This window comes from Salmo trutta, chromosome 27 (assembly GCF_901001165.1).
Source record: "Salmo trutta chromosome 27, fSalTru1.1, whole genome shotgun sequence".
Taxonomy (NCBI): domain Eukaryota; kingdom Metazoa; phylum Chordata; class Actinopteri; order Salmoniformes; family Salmonidae; genus Salmo; species Salmo trutta.
The window spans coordinates 26792536-26807791 of NC_042983.1; the positions used below are offsets into that span (position 1 = coordinate 26792536).

Here is a 15256-nt window from a genome sequence, read left to right on the forward strand (position 1 = left end):
AAGTTGAACCAAATAGATTAATACAAATAATTTATTTCAGATGAGGGAACTCTTTAGGCAGTTTATAAGTAATAATAATAGTTTTAAATCGGAATTATTCAACCCAATTTGGGTTTAAATGCGGAAGACACTTTTCAGTTGAATCCATTCAGTTGTACAACTGACTAGGTATTACCCTTTCCATTTCTCTTAATAATGCACCCTTGCTCTGTCATTCGTCCTTTCCTTCAGAGAATATCGTTATCAAGGAGGTAAGGAAGGATGCAAGTTTAGAGTATTGGGCCAAAAACGGAAGACCCATAACTAAACCGAAAGTCCCACCCAGTGGTAGGAGTGTATATCACTATTTGTAAGCTGTTTCAGGAAGCAACACCAACTTGTGTCTTTTTTGGCCCTCCCCAGAATGATCTTCGGAAATCCCCCAAACTTCTGCAGCGACCATGACCATGTATCTACCTCTTCTGTGTAGAACACCTGATTTCAAACTACGACATATTTTTCATTTCACAAATGTTCAGATTGTTTTGCAAGTAACTTTTTCAAATTGACTGAACTGAACTACAGTAACTCGTTGAGATGTCGGATTCATCTGACCGGTCTTTAAACTTACATTTTCTGAAAGAACCTGTCTTGAGGAAACTGTGTGAGGTTCTGGATAAAACCAACAGTAAAGGATGGCGTAAACTCGGGGAGATGGTCGGCAATGACCGGCGTTTTAGGGTGAGGTAAGCCTAATTAAGCAGTCGGACAGCCAGTCTGACGGTCGCGCGTAGTTCTTCCTGATGCGGTATTACCTAACGACCTAAAAGGAATAATAGCGCCATCTTGCGGCCGGTTGGGCTAGTCTGAAGGGTTATTCTTTAAACATGTTAGTTTACTTGTTTGATTTTACAGTAGAAATGTTATCCCTATCGTCAACATACTGTAGTACACCTCCCTCTTTTATCTTTTATAACACAATAATACATGTTATCAGTATTCCTGTGCATTTTTCATATCCTAAGTGTGAACTAACTTGTGAGCTATGTGCCTCTGTTGTTCATATACTTTTTTTCTTATTAAATAGTTTCATAGACAGTGTGTGCATTACTGTGTGCATAAATTCTGCCCTGTCCTCCACTGTGCAGTTCAGATGAGATGGAGATGTGCTCTCTGAAGGTGTTGGAGCTGGAGGGCAGCCCCAGCCGCGTGCTGCTCAGGCTCATGGGAGACAGAGGGTGCACACTGGGCCATCTGGTAGACTTACTACAAACCATGGGCCATACAGAGGCCCTACAGTGTGTCAAACCACCAGGTATACAGAGCATCTTTAGAAGATGTGTTCGCTGACTATTATCTGGTTTGTACTTGGAGGGAAGGCTCAGGATTATAAATGGGTTTAGCGACAAGTTAATCTCGACTCTTGATTTTGGTCCTTGTATGTAAATGTATTGATTATTTATTGCACATATATTTGAATCATTATTGAGAATTTCTTCCCATAATGGTTGTGTTTAGGTATCCAGATCCTCATTCAGCCCCAATCTGTGGCTATAATAGTGGGACACAACCTGCGACTCAGCTGTTATGCTGTGGGAAAGGCTGGTGTTCAATTCCAGTGGTTCAAAACCAAGGAGGAGGTGGGTAGCCTACTAGGGTGTGTTTTGAAGGTAGACCATACTGTTTATGCATTGGTTGTAAACATGTTATTATTAAACATGTTTTCAGATAATCATATTGCTGATATCTTGACCAGATAACATTGTGACAGCTGTGGCTTCATAATGATATATATATATAGATTTTTTTTAATCACCTTTATTTAACCAGGTAGGCTAGTTAAGAACAAGTTCTCATTTACAACTGCGACCTGTCCAAGATAAAGCAAAGCAGTGCGACACAAACAACAACACAGAGTTCACATGGAATTAACAAACATACAGTCAATAATACAATAGAAAAAGTATATATGCAATGTGTGCAAATGAGGTAGGATAAGGGAGGTAAGGCAATAAATAGGCCATAGTGGCGAAATAATTACAATATAGCAATTAAACACTGGGGTGATAGATGTGTGCAAGTAGAGATGTATATTTGATGTATTATGAATTGATCTGACACATTGTGACTTCTCCAGGTACACAACAGTTCTTCTCCAGACCTGGTGATTAGCCCAGTCCAACTGACAGACGCAGGCTTCTACATCTGCAGGGTTAATTGTGGAGACTCCTTTGAGTTCAGCCAGTGGGCTCAGGTGGATGTCCTGAATGTTGCAACATCTTATGGTGAGACACTATCTTTTACCTCCCAATCAGTTCATGGACAACATTGTTATTATGTCTTTCTTCCACCTGGGATTTTTGGAATTTTATTTCTATCAGTTTACGTTTTAATAAGGCTAACATTTTCTACACGTTGTCGGTTCCTCCTTTCTGTGAAAGACAGACAAAACGGGTGCGTTTGCTGAATGCTTTGTAGCACTAACGTCATCTTTTATCCCTCCAAAGCTTTCGCTAAACTCGCCCCCAGAGCGACTGCACATTGAATAAACTTATGTTTTGCATGCAGGGTTGGGGTCCCACTCGTTAGAGGGCAGGCTGAAGGTGGTGATCCAGCCCCAGGGCCAGAGACTGCTGGTGGGGGACTCTCTGCAGCTGGAGTGTGGGGCGGTAGGGAGGCCTATCCCCCGCTACCAGTGGCACAGGAACGGGGTGCCCCTTCACTTTCCAGAGGCCTCCAAGAGGAGACTCACGGTAAGGAGGTCAGAGGAGGATGCTAATATCCTTGAGCGCTTATGTAGAAAGTTCCACTTTTATACTGTTAAAGTTACACTGTTACAGTATATTTTGTAGTTACAGTACAGTAACTCTACAATACTGTTGAATGTTGTACAAATCAGATGAAAACAGTTAGAGTTAGTTGGAATTTTTTTCAAATAGCTTGATATTGTTGGTTAATTCAAACAGATTCCGTATCTGCTGCTGGAACATCATGGAAAGTATCGCTGTGAGATTTGTATTAACAACGAAAGGACGTGGACGAATGAAGTAGACGTTCTAGTGGGTATGTCACAGTCCTTTATTTTACAGTACTATAATGATGATATTGATCCTAGCCTAAACAAAAGGTCTGTTTATCAGTATACAATATGAGCTAAAACAACTCTCATTGAATTTGGTGACAGTTCTTGATGATTACTTACTCTTGTTCTTGAATGAAAGGACCAAGGATATCTGTCCAGTTTTCAGGGGCAATGGAGTGTTCTGAAGGTATAGTTGAAGTGCCTGGTTTCTCTTAGTTTGGCCGTCTGAGATGTACAGTATGTGCATGAATAAAACAGGGCCATGTTGCAAACAATGGGATGGCAAAATGAATCTGTTTTTATAGAGGAGGAGGGTTTGGTTCCAGGTGTTGCATGCATTTTTTTCATCCTTTGGATTTTTGCCTGTTCATTTAATTGATTTATATTTTTGAGAGCACAGCATAATCATGACAATCCCACAGAAAGTATGATATTGTCTGTAATTTGAAAAATTGTCTTTACTTATGCTCAAAATCGCTACATTTCAATTATATAATCATTCACAGCTTTCAGTGATTCAGCTTAGATGTCCCGTATTAATTTCCAATGAATATTTGTAAATGTCCAAGACAGGACATATTTTCAGTGGGTACTCATTTACTAATGGCTAACATTAGGCATGTTGATCCGTTAGGCTTCTGACTGACCCCCACCTAATCGGTGGCACTTTTTACTTTAATTCAGTTGAAATGAAAGCACAGGAAATATAAATTCTAGTAATTGTTCTAAAATTGTTTTCCCACAGATGATGTTTTTGCTTTTGGAGCTGGTAAGTGACGCATTGAATGAATATCTGAGATGATCTATCACTGTTTATTGGACATTGTTTCCAGCACATTACATATAGCAGTTTATCTCCTGAGAATGTTTATCAATCCACCATGTGTAATATCTGTATAATATAATGATAGTGTTGTGATTGTAGGTGTCAATGAACTAATCCTGAACAGCAATCAAGAACCACCTTATGGTACGCAGAACAAAACATGAATCCACCCAGTACTTGGTTACCTTTTATTACTGCTAGAATATCAAATGCCTCTTAACATTTCTTCTGTACAATTTTTTATCCATGTTGGTCAATATGTTTAATTTTTCCACAACTGATTTCAACTCGTAGTCATTGATGGTATTTGTCTCTCATCACAGCGACGGATAAAGTGGCCCTGCTAATCGGGAACCTCTCGTACCGGAACCACCCCCAGCTCAAGGCGCCAATGGTAGATGTGTATGATCTCACCAACCTCCTGCGCCAGCTCAACTTCAAGGTAGTATCGCTGCTGGATCTCACCGAGTCAGAGATGCGCAACGCCGTGGACGAGTTTCTGCTCTTACTTCACAAGGGTGTCTATGGTACGCCATTCATTATTATGGCCTATTAGAGTATGAGAGACCGACCTAGAAGAATTTGATCAGTCAAATATTAGTTTATTTGATCTGATTTAAAAAAATATAGGGAATCATAAAAAATAAATACTAGTTTTAAAAAGTGAAGTCTATTTTCAGTCTTATTTCATTCACTGCTCTATTTACTGTCTAGTTCAATTCACTAACCTTTTCCTAGGTTTGCTGTACTATGCTGGACATGGTTATGAGAACTATGGCAACAGCTTCATGGTACCGGTGGATGCTCCAAACCCCTACCACTCAGCCAACTGCCTGTGTGTGCAGAGCATCCTCAAACTGATGCAGGAGAAGGAGACAGGCCTGAATGTGTTCCTGCTGGATATGTGCAGGAAGCGGTGGGTAAAGACTTGTATACTGTGCTAACCATGATGTTTGTTTTATGTTTATTTGTTTTTCACTACTATTCAATGTCTCTTCTCTGTTAGTAACATGGGACATAGACCACTCACCATTTCCTGTTTGTTGTAATACTGTAACTATTACATTTTTCTTTTTAGAAATATTCATGATGATACAACCCCGAACATACCATTGAGGGTCACAGCTAACATTGTCTTTGGATATGCAACGTAAGTAATCTGATGATTACTCAAATATATGTCTAAACTTCTATTCGTAACATGTAACTTTGTATGAACAAATGAAATGACATATTCCCCAATTCTGTTCCATTCTTCTATTGTGCAGCTGCCAAGATGCAGAAGCGTTTGAGCTGAGCTCTAGTGGATTCACTAACGGTGTCTTCGTCAAGTTTCTGAAGAAACGTCTTCTGGAGGATGAGAAGATCACTGTGTTGCTGGACAGAGTGGCTGAGGGTAAGGAGCAATGGACCAATTACGTATTGGTGAACTAATCATTTAGTAAATGTCACCCCATCTATAGTATTTGTGGTCATGGAGTCAATGTAGCATGAAATATAATATTGATTTAATGCAGTGCCATGCAATATAAGTAACAGGAGTACAGAAACAAATCTATCCTATCCTACCCTGTATACTTCCATGCATCGATTATCATGGCAATAATACTTTGCCTAACAAATTTCTTCTGTGAGAGCCTGAGGCAATGTTATTATGGTGTTGTTTGTGTTATCCAGACATGGGCCAGTTCGATGCCACTAAGGGGAAGCAGGCTCTGGAGATCCGCAGCAGCCTATCAGAGAGGAGGGCTCTGACTGACCCTGTACTGCCTGGTGACAGCTCTGACATGGCCCTGGCTCACAACCGTCAGTGGGCCAAGGCTCACGGTAAGGACACGATCAACCAATGAAAGTAAATGCAGTACATTTCAATTTGAATTGTTTAGCTGAAGCGATCAACGTACTTATTGTGGACATAATGTTGTGTTTTCATTCTAGAACTGCCTGAGAGTATGTCTCTGGACTTTGACTGTGGGGCTCAGATCAAGCTGGGCTTCGCTGCAGAGTTCTCCAACGTGCTGGTCATTTATACCCACATCGTGAAGAAACCAGAGGACATGTTCTTCTGCCAGGCTCACGTCACCAACTTCTCCCCGGTGAGACGCTACAGTCTTTCGCCTTGTTCAATTATGCAAACGTGTTCCTTCCCCAAGCTCCTGTCACCAGTTTCTCACAATTTGTTCCCTGTCCCCTACCCCCTGTGTCCACAGATCTGAAAAGGTGTAGCTAATCCATCCAAGCTTTTCCGATCAGTGAACACCAAAGGGATAGGAGGATAGGGAAAGGAATTTAAAATCAATATGCCACTGATATCATTATGGTTTTCCTCAGCTCTGTTCAATTCCAATGAGAGCGATTGTCTTTCTTGGGGTTTACTGAAACAACATTAGGAGCAGAGTAAAGAGTCTGTCTGCTGAAGATGCTGAGGCTCCAGCACCTGCCTGAAAACTTTGCACATGCAGGTCATCTTGTCCTATAACATTTCCTTTGTTCTGTCCAGGACCTTGACGTTGACCCCAAAGAGATGAACAGGGAGACACCAGAGGAGACTGGCATCTACCTGCTCTCCAGCAGTCTTCCCCAGCACTGCCTGTACACACGCCTCAGCTCTCTACAGAAGCTCAGGGTAAGTGTACAAAAGATAATCACCACTTTCTACATTCTCACATTACTACGACATTATTATATTGTCTTTGCCTCTTTAGTTTGATATCTTGAAAAAAGGTTTTAAAAAAATCAACCTTCCTCTTTATATGTGTGCTCTGTGTCCCCTCTGTAGGAGTAGCTGGTGTCATGTTAGAGCAGAGCTCACCTTGGACAAAACTCCGCTGGAGCTCTAGTATAAACATATTAGGTTAATAAAATGTTATTCTACTCCTTGTCTTCTCCTCTGTAGGATCCGCTGGGGTTTACAGTTTGTCTACAGGGCTCTTTCAAGGCCATGGATGAGCTGGTGGACTGGACCACTGACGTCAACATCGGCAAGCCCCTGATCGCCAGACTAGACCTGTACCGCACCATGAGGAGGAACAGCTGCCTGCAGACCTGCCCCATGCCCCACAGCCCCTGCCATAGCCCCAGAGCCGAGCACCTCCACCACCACCCCCAAGACCTTCTCTCCCCACACTGCTCCAGCCCTTACCTGGATGTGTGCGAGCCTTTACAGGGAGCTGTGGGAGGCTCAGGTTGTGTGAGCTCCACTCTGTATGACAACTGTAGCTTCTCTCGCTATGGCTGTACTAGTAGTGACTCCCCTGGAAGAGCCAGCATTCCCATAGAGACCACGGATGACATAAATGAGCTGCAGACAGTCTTCATTAATAGCCTGCAGTTTAACCACCAGTGATGAGGCCCTCTCTAGGGCCTTGGTAGCCTGGTGCCACATCTGTTTCTGCTGTTTTGCTATCTCCTATGGCCATCAGATCTGGGATCAGGCTATGGTGGATGTTTGTAGGTCTACTCTGTAAATCCTAGTGTATTCCATGGCAAACTCTTTGATACAGTTGCCTGGCTTTAGTGGAGATTACATATATTTAGTACTTTAGACTAGATTTTTAAATTGAAATAACTGTCAGAGTTGTATAGCTGTACTTAAAAGGTAACATATCCAGCCTGCTGTGAAAAGGTTGTTTTTTGCGACTCTTTTTCCTTTTGTTAGATAATGATGATATGTGTAATATTAAGCTTTGCTAAAACGATCTTAACCAGCCTCTTTCATATTCTATAGATGATCTTTAAGAGCAGTTACTAAATGTAATCAAAATGTAATAACTTTATCCACAGGGAGGCGTTGTCTCACTATATAAACCAGAGTTCTGGACATGGATTGTTTTTCATGGGGTTCTTATGAATCGTCTCTATTTATTACAAACGAAAATACCAAATCCAGTTATATACACTGTTTTACAAAGGCTGAAAATTCAGAGGGATGTCTTTTTTAACATGAAGCAATTCAAAGCATTTATAACCATGATACCATTGTTTTTTTCTCCTCCCAATTGTACCCTCTTGCAAAGAAAACATGAGGTTTGCTGTATATAAAAAGAACAGAGAACCTTTTTTAACTACAACAACGAAAATACTCTTACTCCCTCCCAGCCCTGTGATGTTTTTCCTGACCTCTTCCCCACAGCTTTCTGAGAAAGACAGATTAAAAGTCATCTCTTTAACCCTCTATTGACAGATTAGCCAACCTAAGACTGGTTCAATTTAGACTTTGTGTAGAAGGTCTAATATACGTGTTTCGGATCAATCCAAGTCCACAGTCTAGATTAGAATACTTGAAAGCTGGAATATTTCAGGGAAGTCCAACCTTGGAAGTTATATCCTTGGTCAAACTTGGTGCTTAGGAACTAATCTCAAATCAACTGAACCAATGTTTTCTCTCATCACATGACACAGCACTTCTCCTCTGCTTTAGATTTCATCTCAACCATAGTTGCCGACGCTTTCTCCTTGATCTGGTCCATGTCCATGTTCTGTAGGTTCTGTATCTGTCCCAGGATAGAATCCTTCTCTTCCTCCTCTGTGGCGTCCTCGTCCACCATTTTGAGTAGTTCTTCAGGCACGTCGATGTCGTCTCCTGCCAACTCCATCAGGTTTGCATCCTGTTCACTCTAAACACAGCAACAAAGGCACAGGTCAGGCTGGCTGAGTAGGAGTGTATTATACCCATGTACTGTCACAATATCATCATGTTTACATTTTATTGTTTTTCTTCCTGGACTATCTTTTAGCATACAGTAGGTCCTGTTTTTACTGAGGGGATTTATGTCCAACAGCTAACACTTCAAACAACAGCTTAATTTAGCATCACATGTGACCCTCTATGACCCTGCAAGAGAGGGAGACTCCCTGCATAGCCTGTGAGACAGATGGCATACAGACACACACACAGGGCATGTTGGGTCTTGGGCTCAAATGTGAGATATCTGCGATCAGTCTTTTTTTATGCCTTAATCTTGTGACTGTACTTAGGCCTATCTGACTAGCAGGCCTTAGTCTCCTGTGCATGTACTGAGTCACTCTGACACTGACCGACACAACCTCTGCATCATGTTACTAATTTATGATAGTGTTCTCATTTACTGAGAAAATACGTAAGATTATCACCTTATGTTATTCATATAAAGGGAAAATTATATACTGAACAAAAATATAAAGGCAAGTGTTTGTCCCATGTTTCATGAGCTGAAATAAAAGATCCCAGAAATGTTCTATACACACAAAAAGCTTATTTCTGTCAAATTTTGTGCACAAATTTGTTTACATCCCACAACACAAGGCCACAGATGTCTCACGTTTTGAGGGAGCGTGCAATTGGCATGCAGACTGCAGGAATGGCCACCTGAGCTGTTGTCAGAGAATTAAATGTTAATTTCTCTACCATAAGCCACCTCCAACGTCATTTTAGAGATTGGCAGTACATCCAACTGGGCTCACAACCACAGATCACGTGTTACCAAGCCAGCCCAGGACCTCCACATCTGGCTTCTTCACCTGCGGGATCATCTGAGACCAGCCACCCGTACAGCTGATGAAACTGTGGGTTTGCCCAACCGAAGAAATTCTGCACAAACTGTCAGAAACCGTCTCAGGGATGCTCATCTGCCTGCTCGGTGTCCTCACCAGGGTCTTGACCTGACTGCAGTTCAGCGTGCGGTAACTGACTTCAGTGGGCAAATACTCACATTCGATGGCCACTGGCACGCTGGAGATGTCACGACTTCCTCTCCTTGTTCGGGCGGCGTCACCGGCTTTCTAGCCATCGCCGCTCCATTTTTCCATTGTTCCATTTGTTTTGTCTTGTTCCCTGCACACCTGGTTTTCATTCCCTAATCACACTGCATGTATTTATTCCTCTGTTCCCCCTCATGTCTTTGTGTGAAATTGTAATTGTTACGCGTTTGGTGTGTACGCGCCAGGCTGGGTTTTTCCCGTGGTATTTCACGAAGGTTGTTGTAACTTTTGCTAATTTTTTGTGACTGTTTCGTGTCTTGCACTTTTCCTTTGGCTGGAGGTTTTGACGCAGTGACGTCTGTCTGTTTTGTTGCCTCTACCCAGATAAAGTGTGCACCTGTTCACAACTCTCTGCTCTGCTGCATCTGACAGGAGAAGTGTGCTCTTCACGGTTGAATCCCGGTTTGAACTGAACAGAGTACCCCATGGTGGTGGTGGGGTTATGGTATGGGCAGGCATAAACTACGGACAACGAACACAGTTGCATTTTATTGATGGCAATTTGAATGCACAGAGATGCCGTGACGAGATCCTGAGGCCCATTGTTGTGCCATTCATCTGCCTGTTTCAGCCTAATAATGCACACCCCCATGTCGCAAGGATCTGTACAAAATCCTTGGAGGCTGAAACTATCCCAGATCTTCCACGGCCTGCATACTCACCAGACATGTCACCCACTGAGCATGTTTGGGAGGCTCTGGATTGACGTGTGCGACAGCTTGTTCCAGTTCCCACCAATATCCAGCAACTTTGCAAGGCCATTGAAGAGAAGTGGGACAACATTACACAGGCCACAATTAACAGCCTGATCAACTCTATCCAAAGGAGATGTGTCGTGCTGCATGAGGCAAATGGTGATCACACCAGATACTGACTGGTTTTCTGATCCTTTTAAAGGTATCTGTGACCAACAGATGCATATCTGTATTTCCAGTCATGTGAAATCCATAAATTAGGGCCTAATTTATTTATTTTTATTGACTGATTTCCTTATATGAACTGTAACTCAGTAAAGTCTTTGAAACTGTTGCATGTTGCGTTTGATCATTTTGTTCAGTATAGTTTTTTATTATTGAGGGCATTTGTATCAAAATAATTTCTCATCTTGTTTCATATGACATGAGAACGGAGGAGAATGAGACGAGACCGTCTTACCTTTGGTAGTCTGTATTTGTCTCTTAAGCACGTTCTCAGTGTGGCCCTCTCAGCCTTCTTTACCAAGAACTCTGAATCTCTCTCCATCCTATTTTCAGACAAGAACAGAAACCATGTTATCAAAACTATAAAAACGTCTAAGTATATTGTTGAATAGAATATCCAAAATGGTTAAAAGGCATTGTATTTTCACTGTGTGATACTGGTTGCGTAAAGGTTATCATTGTATTTTCAGAGATAAAAATGTGTTTCTAGGCTTTTGTGTAATCATAATTCCTAATGGCCATTGCCATTTTCATATCAGTCAATCACATGTTATTGGTGTCAGTTCTAAATCAAATAAAATATGAAGACTCGGTTTCTAGGGCCGCAGAGTAATACTTTTGTTTGTGTTGATCTCCAGATTATGACAGCATTTGTCAATCCTACCAATTTTAGCAATTGGAGACAGAAAGTAATTCAGAAATAATCTGGATGTGATGTAATCTAGGACTGCATGGTGGTAGTCTGCTTTCAGTTTGACTCTTGTGATATGATCCTAATATGTGGTAAAACATTCTTCACAAAAATGTTAAAATATTTTTATTTTACCTTCATCAGTGTAATACTCTTGACTCAAGGTACATTTACAGGTGGTTTTCTCATTGCATCTCCCTGTTTGGCTTTTATACTTAACATATGGTCTAATTCAAACATTCACTATATATAGAAAAGTATGTGAACCCCTTCAAATTAGTGGATTCGGCTATTTCAGCCACACCGGTTGCTGACAGGTGTATAAAATCGAGCACATAGCCATGCAATCTCCATAGACAAACGTTGGCAGTAGAATGGCCTATCTGAAGAGCTCAGTGACTTTCAATGTGGCCCCGTCATAGGATGCAACCTTTCCAGCTAGTCAGTTCGTCAAATTTCTGCCCTGCTAGAGCTGCTCCAGTCAACTGTAAGTGCTGTTATTGTGAAGTGGAAATGTGTAGGAGCAACAACAGCTCAGCCGCGAAGTGGTAGGCCACACAAGCTCACAGATCGGGACTGCCGAGTGCTGAAGCATGTAGCATAAAAATCGTCTGTCCTCTGTAGCCACATTCACTACCGAGTTCCAAACTGCTTCTGGAAGTAGCGTCAGCACAAGAGCTGTTTGTCGGGAGCTTCATGAAAAGGGTTTCCATGGCAGAGCAGCCACACAAGCCTAAGATCAGCAGTGGAAACACGTTCTCTAGAGTGATGAATCATGCTTCACCATCTGGCAGTCCAACAGACGAATCTGGGTTTGGCGGATGCCAGGAGAATGCTACCTGCCTGAATGCATAGTGCCAACTGTAAAGTTAGGTGGAGGGGGAATAATGGTCTGGGGCTGTTTTTCATGGCTCGGGCTAGGCCCCTTAGTTCCAGTGAAGGGAAATCTTAACGCTACATCATGCAATGACATTCTAGACGATGCTGTGCTTCCAACTTTGTGGTAACAAACCTTTCCTGTTTCAGAATGACAATGCCCCTGTGCACACAGAAATGGTTTGTAATCGGTGTGGAATAACTTGACTGGCCTGCACAGAGCCCTGACCTTTGGGATGAATTGGAACACCGACTGCGAGCCAGGGCTATTCACCCAACATCAGTGCCCAACCTCACTAATGCTCTTGTGGCTGAATGTAAGCAAGTTCCCGCAGCAATGTTCCAATATCTACATTTACATCATTTAGCAGACGCTCTTATCCAGAGCAACTTACAGTAGTGAATGCATACATTTCATACAATTTCATACTTTTTTTTTCTGTGCTGGCCCCCCGTGGGAATCGAACCCACAACCCTGGTGTTGCAAACACCATGCTCTACCAACTGAGCTACAGGGAAGGCTAGTGGTATAACTTCCCAGAAGAGTGGAGGCTGTTATAACAGCAAAGTAGGGACCAACTCAATATTAATGCTATGATTTTTCCACATACCTTTGATCATACAGTGTAGCTCTAATTTTTCACAAAAGGGAAAGTTTAAAACAAAGCTCTGCTCTTGCTTGCTATTGAATAAAAAAATTGCAATTTTAATAATTCCAAGGAGGTTGGGGTCAGATTCAGGAGCATAATTTTCAACGTATTTTCCATTTAATTTCAATTGTATTTGGCTGAATTGAAATGGAATGGACCCCAACCCTAAAGCATTCCTTTTTAGGGTTGCAAAGCTACCGGTAATTTACCGAAGTTACCAGAATCTTCAGTAATTTAGGTAATTAACAGAAAATCGATGGTAACTCTAGTCGTGACTTACTTTTCCTCCACCAGCTGTTTCTGGTACTCCTCTGCCTCCTCTCTAGACATCCCCTCGGTGGCCATGGAGACAATGTTTCCTCTGGTAGGAGGAGAGAGCTGGACTGGACAGAGCTCTACTACTGTAGCTCTTCACCAAACTGCTCCACTACTTACCATCAGCTTCAACTGTGTGAATATCCTACAAGGGGATTTGCAGGCAACACTTTTGTTTTTTCTGTCCTCAAGTTTTGGTCACTGAGTCCCAGCCTTCGACTGAGGGATGGCGTTGTGAAGGGCACGACTGATCCCTGATGGGCCGGCTGACTACATAAGCCCCCATAATCAGAGTCATTTCTGCCAACGCCATGATCTGGATTAATCCTTTTGGGGACAGATTATTTAAATTAAAACATTTAATAAAAGTAATAAATGTAAAGTTCACAGGGACTGCTTTTGAGATGGGTAACATTGTGGTGTAGACTGGTACAGTGGTATATTCCACTACAGACAGGGCAGAGCACTACTCACTAGGCCTAATCCGTGTCATGCTGCTTGTGTGAGTTTGACCTTAATCCCCTTATATCACCAACCATATCCTGAGTCCCAATAGATGTCCCAGACTGAGAGAGTGCAATCTGTATACTATACCACTGAGTAAATCACTAAGTCTGCACTCAGTTAATGAAACTATACTGTCTTGTCCAAAGTAAACAACTTGAAACATATATATTTCATTAGGACATCAAAATTGTGAATACAGAAGTAATTTCAAACGTTGCCAATATTAACACAGGTGATGTTAACGGTATAAATGTGATATTGCACGTATCATTTTGGGAAGTAATGGACACAGACTTTGAACAATGATCTCCAAGATGGCAGGCATACCATGTGACCTATAGCTGTCCTACATCACATCCGACATGACTTGTGTATCTATTTTCCTCCCCTCCCCCCCAAGTCATTTTTCAACCAAATGTTTGTACTGTACAGGGTTGCTGTTGCACAATGGGACAGGACTGTCTGTTCCCTGGGTCTGTGTCTGTATGAATAATAAAGGAACAGCAGTAGGCAGAGGAGGCAGTACGGTGATGCTGAGGGGAAGAACAAGGAGGGGAGGGGGGCCCATAGAGTGAGGGAGTAGCAGGAAGCTGATGAGAGAGAGAGCAGCAGGAAGCTGATGAGAGAGAGAGTAGCAGGAAGCTGGTGAGAGAGAGAGTAGCAGGAAACTGATGAGAGAGAGAGTAGCAGGAAACTGATGAGAGAGAGAGTAGCAAAAAGCTGGTGAGAGAAAGTAGCAGGAAACTGATGAGAGAGAGAGTAGCAGGAAACTGATGAGAGAGAGTAGCAGGAAGCTGGTGAGAGAGAGTAACAGGAAGCTGGTGAGAGAGAGTAGCAGGAAACTGATGAGAGAGAGAGTAGCAGGAAACTGATGAGAGAGAGTAGCAGGAAGCTGGTGAGAGAGAGTAGCAGGAAACTGATGAGAGAGAGTAGCAGGAAGCTGGTGAGAGAGAGTAGAAGGAAACTGATGAGAGAGAGAGTAACAGGAAGCTGGTGAGAGAGAGTAGAAGGAAACTGATGAGAGAGAGTAGCAGGAAGCTGGTGAGAGAGAGTAGAAGGAAACTGATGAGAGAGAGTAGCAGGAAGCTGGTGAGAGAGAGTAGAAGGAAACTGATGAGAGAGAGAGTAGCAGGAAGCTGGTGAGAGAGAGTAGCAGGAAACTGATGAGAGAGAGTAGCAGGAAACTGATGAGAGAGAGTAGCAGGAAGCTGGTGAGAGAGAGTAGCAGGAAGCTGGTGAGAGAGAGTAGCAGGAAACTGATGAGAGAGAGTAGCAGGAAGCTGGTGAGAGAGAGTAGCAGGAAGCTGGTTAGAGAGAGAGTAGCAGGAAACTGATGAGAGAGAGTAGCAGGAAGCTGGTGAGAGAGAGTAGCAGGAAGCTGGTGAGAGAGAGTAGAAGGAAACTGACGAGAGAGAGAGAGAGTAGCAGGAAACTGATGAGAGAGTAGCAGGAAGCTGGTGAGAGAGAGTAGCAGGAAGCTGGCGAGAGAGAATAGAAGGAAACTGACGAGAGAGAGAGAGAGTAGCAGGAAACTGATGAGCGAGAGAGAGAGAAGAGCTCTATGCAGCAGATTGTAAGGGACTAGCTGACTGACTAAAACAACCATGTTTTCTCCCTCGGTCCCTTCCCTTCAACTCATCCTGATCCTGCTTCCTTTCTTCTGGGGAAGCA

General features: G+C 42.5%; 2 protein-coding genes across 4 annotated transcripts; one reads left to right on the forward strand and one right to left on the reverse strand.

The window, feature by feature from the left end:
• The first annotated feature begins 218 nt into the window (after nt 1–218).
• On the forward strand, nt 219–7709 carry malt1 (MALT paracaspase 1). Of its 3 annotated transcripts, none has more exons than XM_029717532.1 (17): nt 219–720; nt 1128–1294; nt 1498–1619; nt 2117–2264; nt 2548–2732; nt 2946–3042; nt 3201–3248; nt 3807–3830; nt 3987–4031; nt 4211–4414; nt 4626–4803; nt 4966–5037; nt 5156–5283; nt 5565–5714; nt 5826–5983; nt 6388–6513; nt 6784–7709. In XM_029717532.1, exons 1-17 carry the CDS (start codon nt 704–706, stop codon nt 7231–7233), a joined length of 2319 nt encoding a protein of 772 aa, XP_029573392.1. In that variant the 5' UTR covers nt 219–703; the 3' UTR covers nt 7234–7709. The 3 variants fall into 3 exon arrangements, with proteins under 3 accessions (XP_029573392.1, XP_029573390.1, XP_029573391.1); XM_029717530.1 differs by having other exon boundaries at nt 220–725; XM_029717531.1 differs by lacking the exon at nt 3201–3248 and having other exon boundaries at nt 221–725.
• Nucleotides 7710–7713: 4 nt separating this feature from the next.
• Nucleotides 7714–13307, reverse strand: LOC115164759 (complexin-4-like). Its single transcript, XM_029717533.1, has 3 exons — nt 13044–13307; nt 10782–10869; nt 7714–8503 (listed from the first exon to the last, which is right to left on the reverse strand). The coding sequence occupies exons 1-3, from the start codon at nt 13106–13108 to the stop codon at nt 8276–8278; spliced, it is 381 nt and encodes a 126-aa protein (XP_029573393.1). The 5' UTR covers nt 13109–13307; the 3' UTR covers nt 7714–8275.
• Between the last annotated feature and the right edge of the window lie 1949 nt (nt 13308–15256).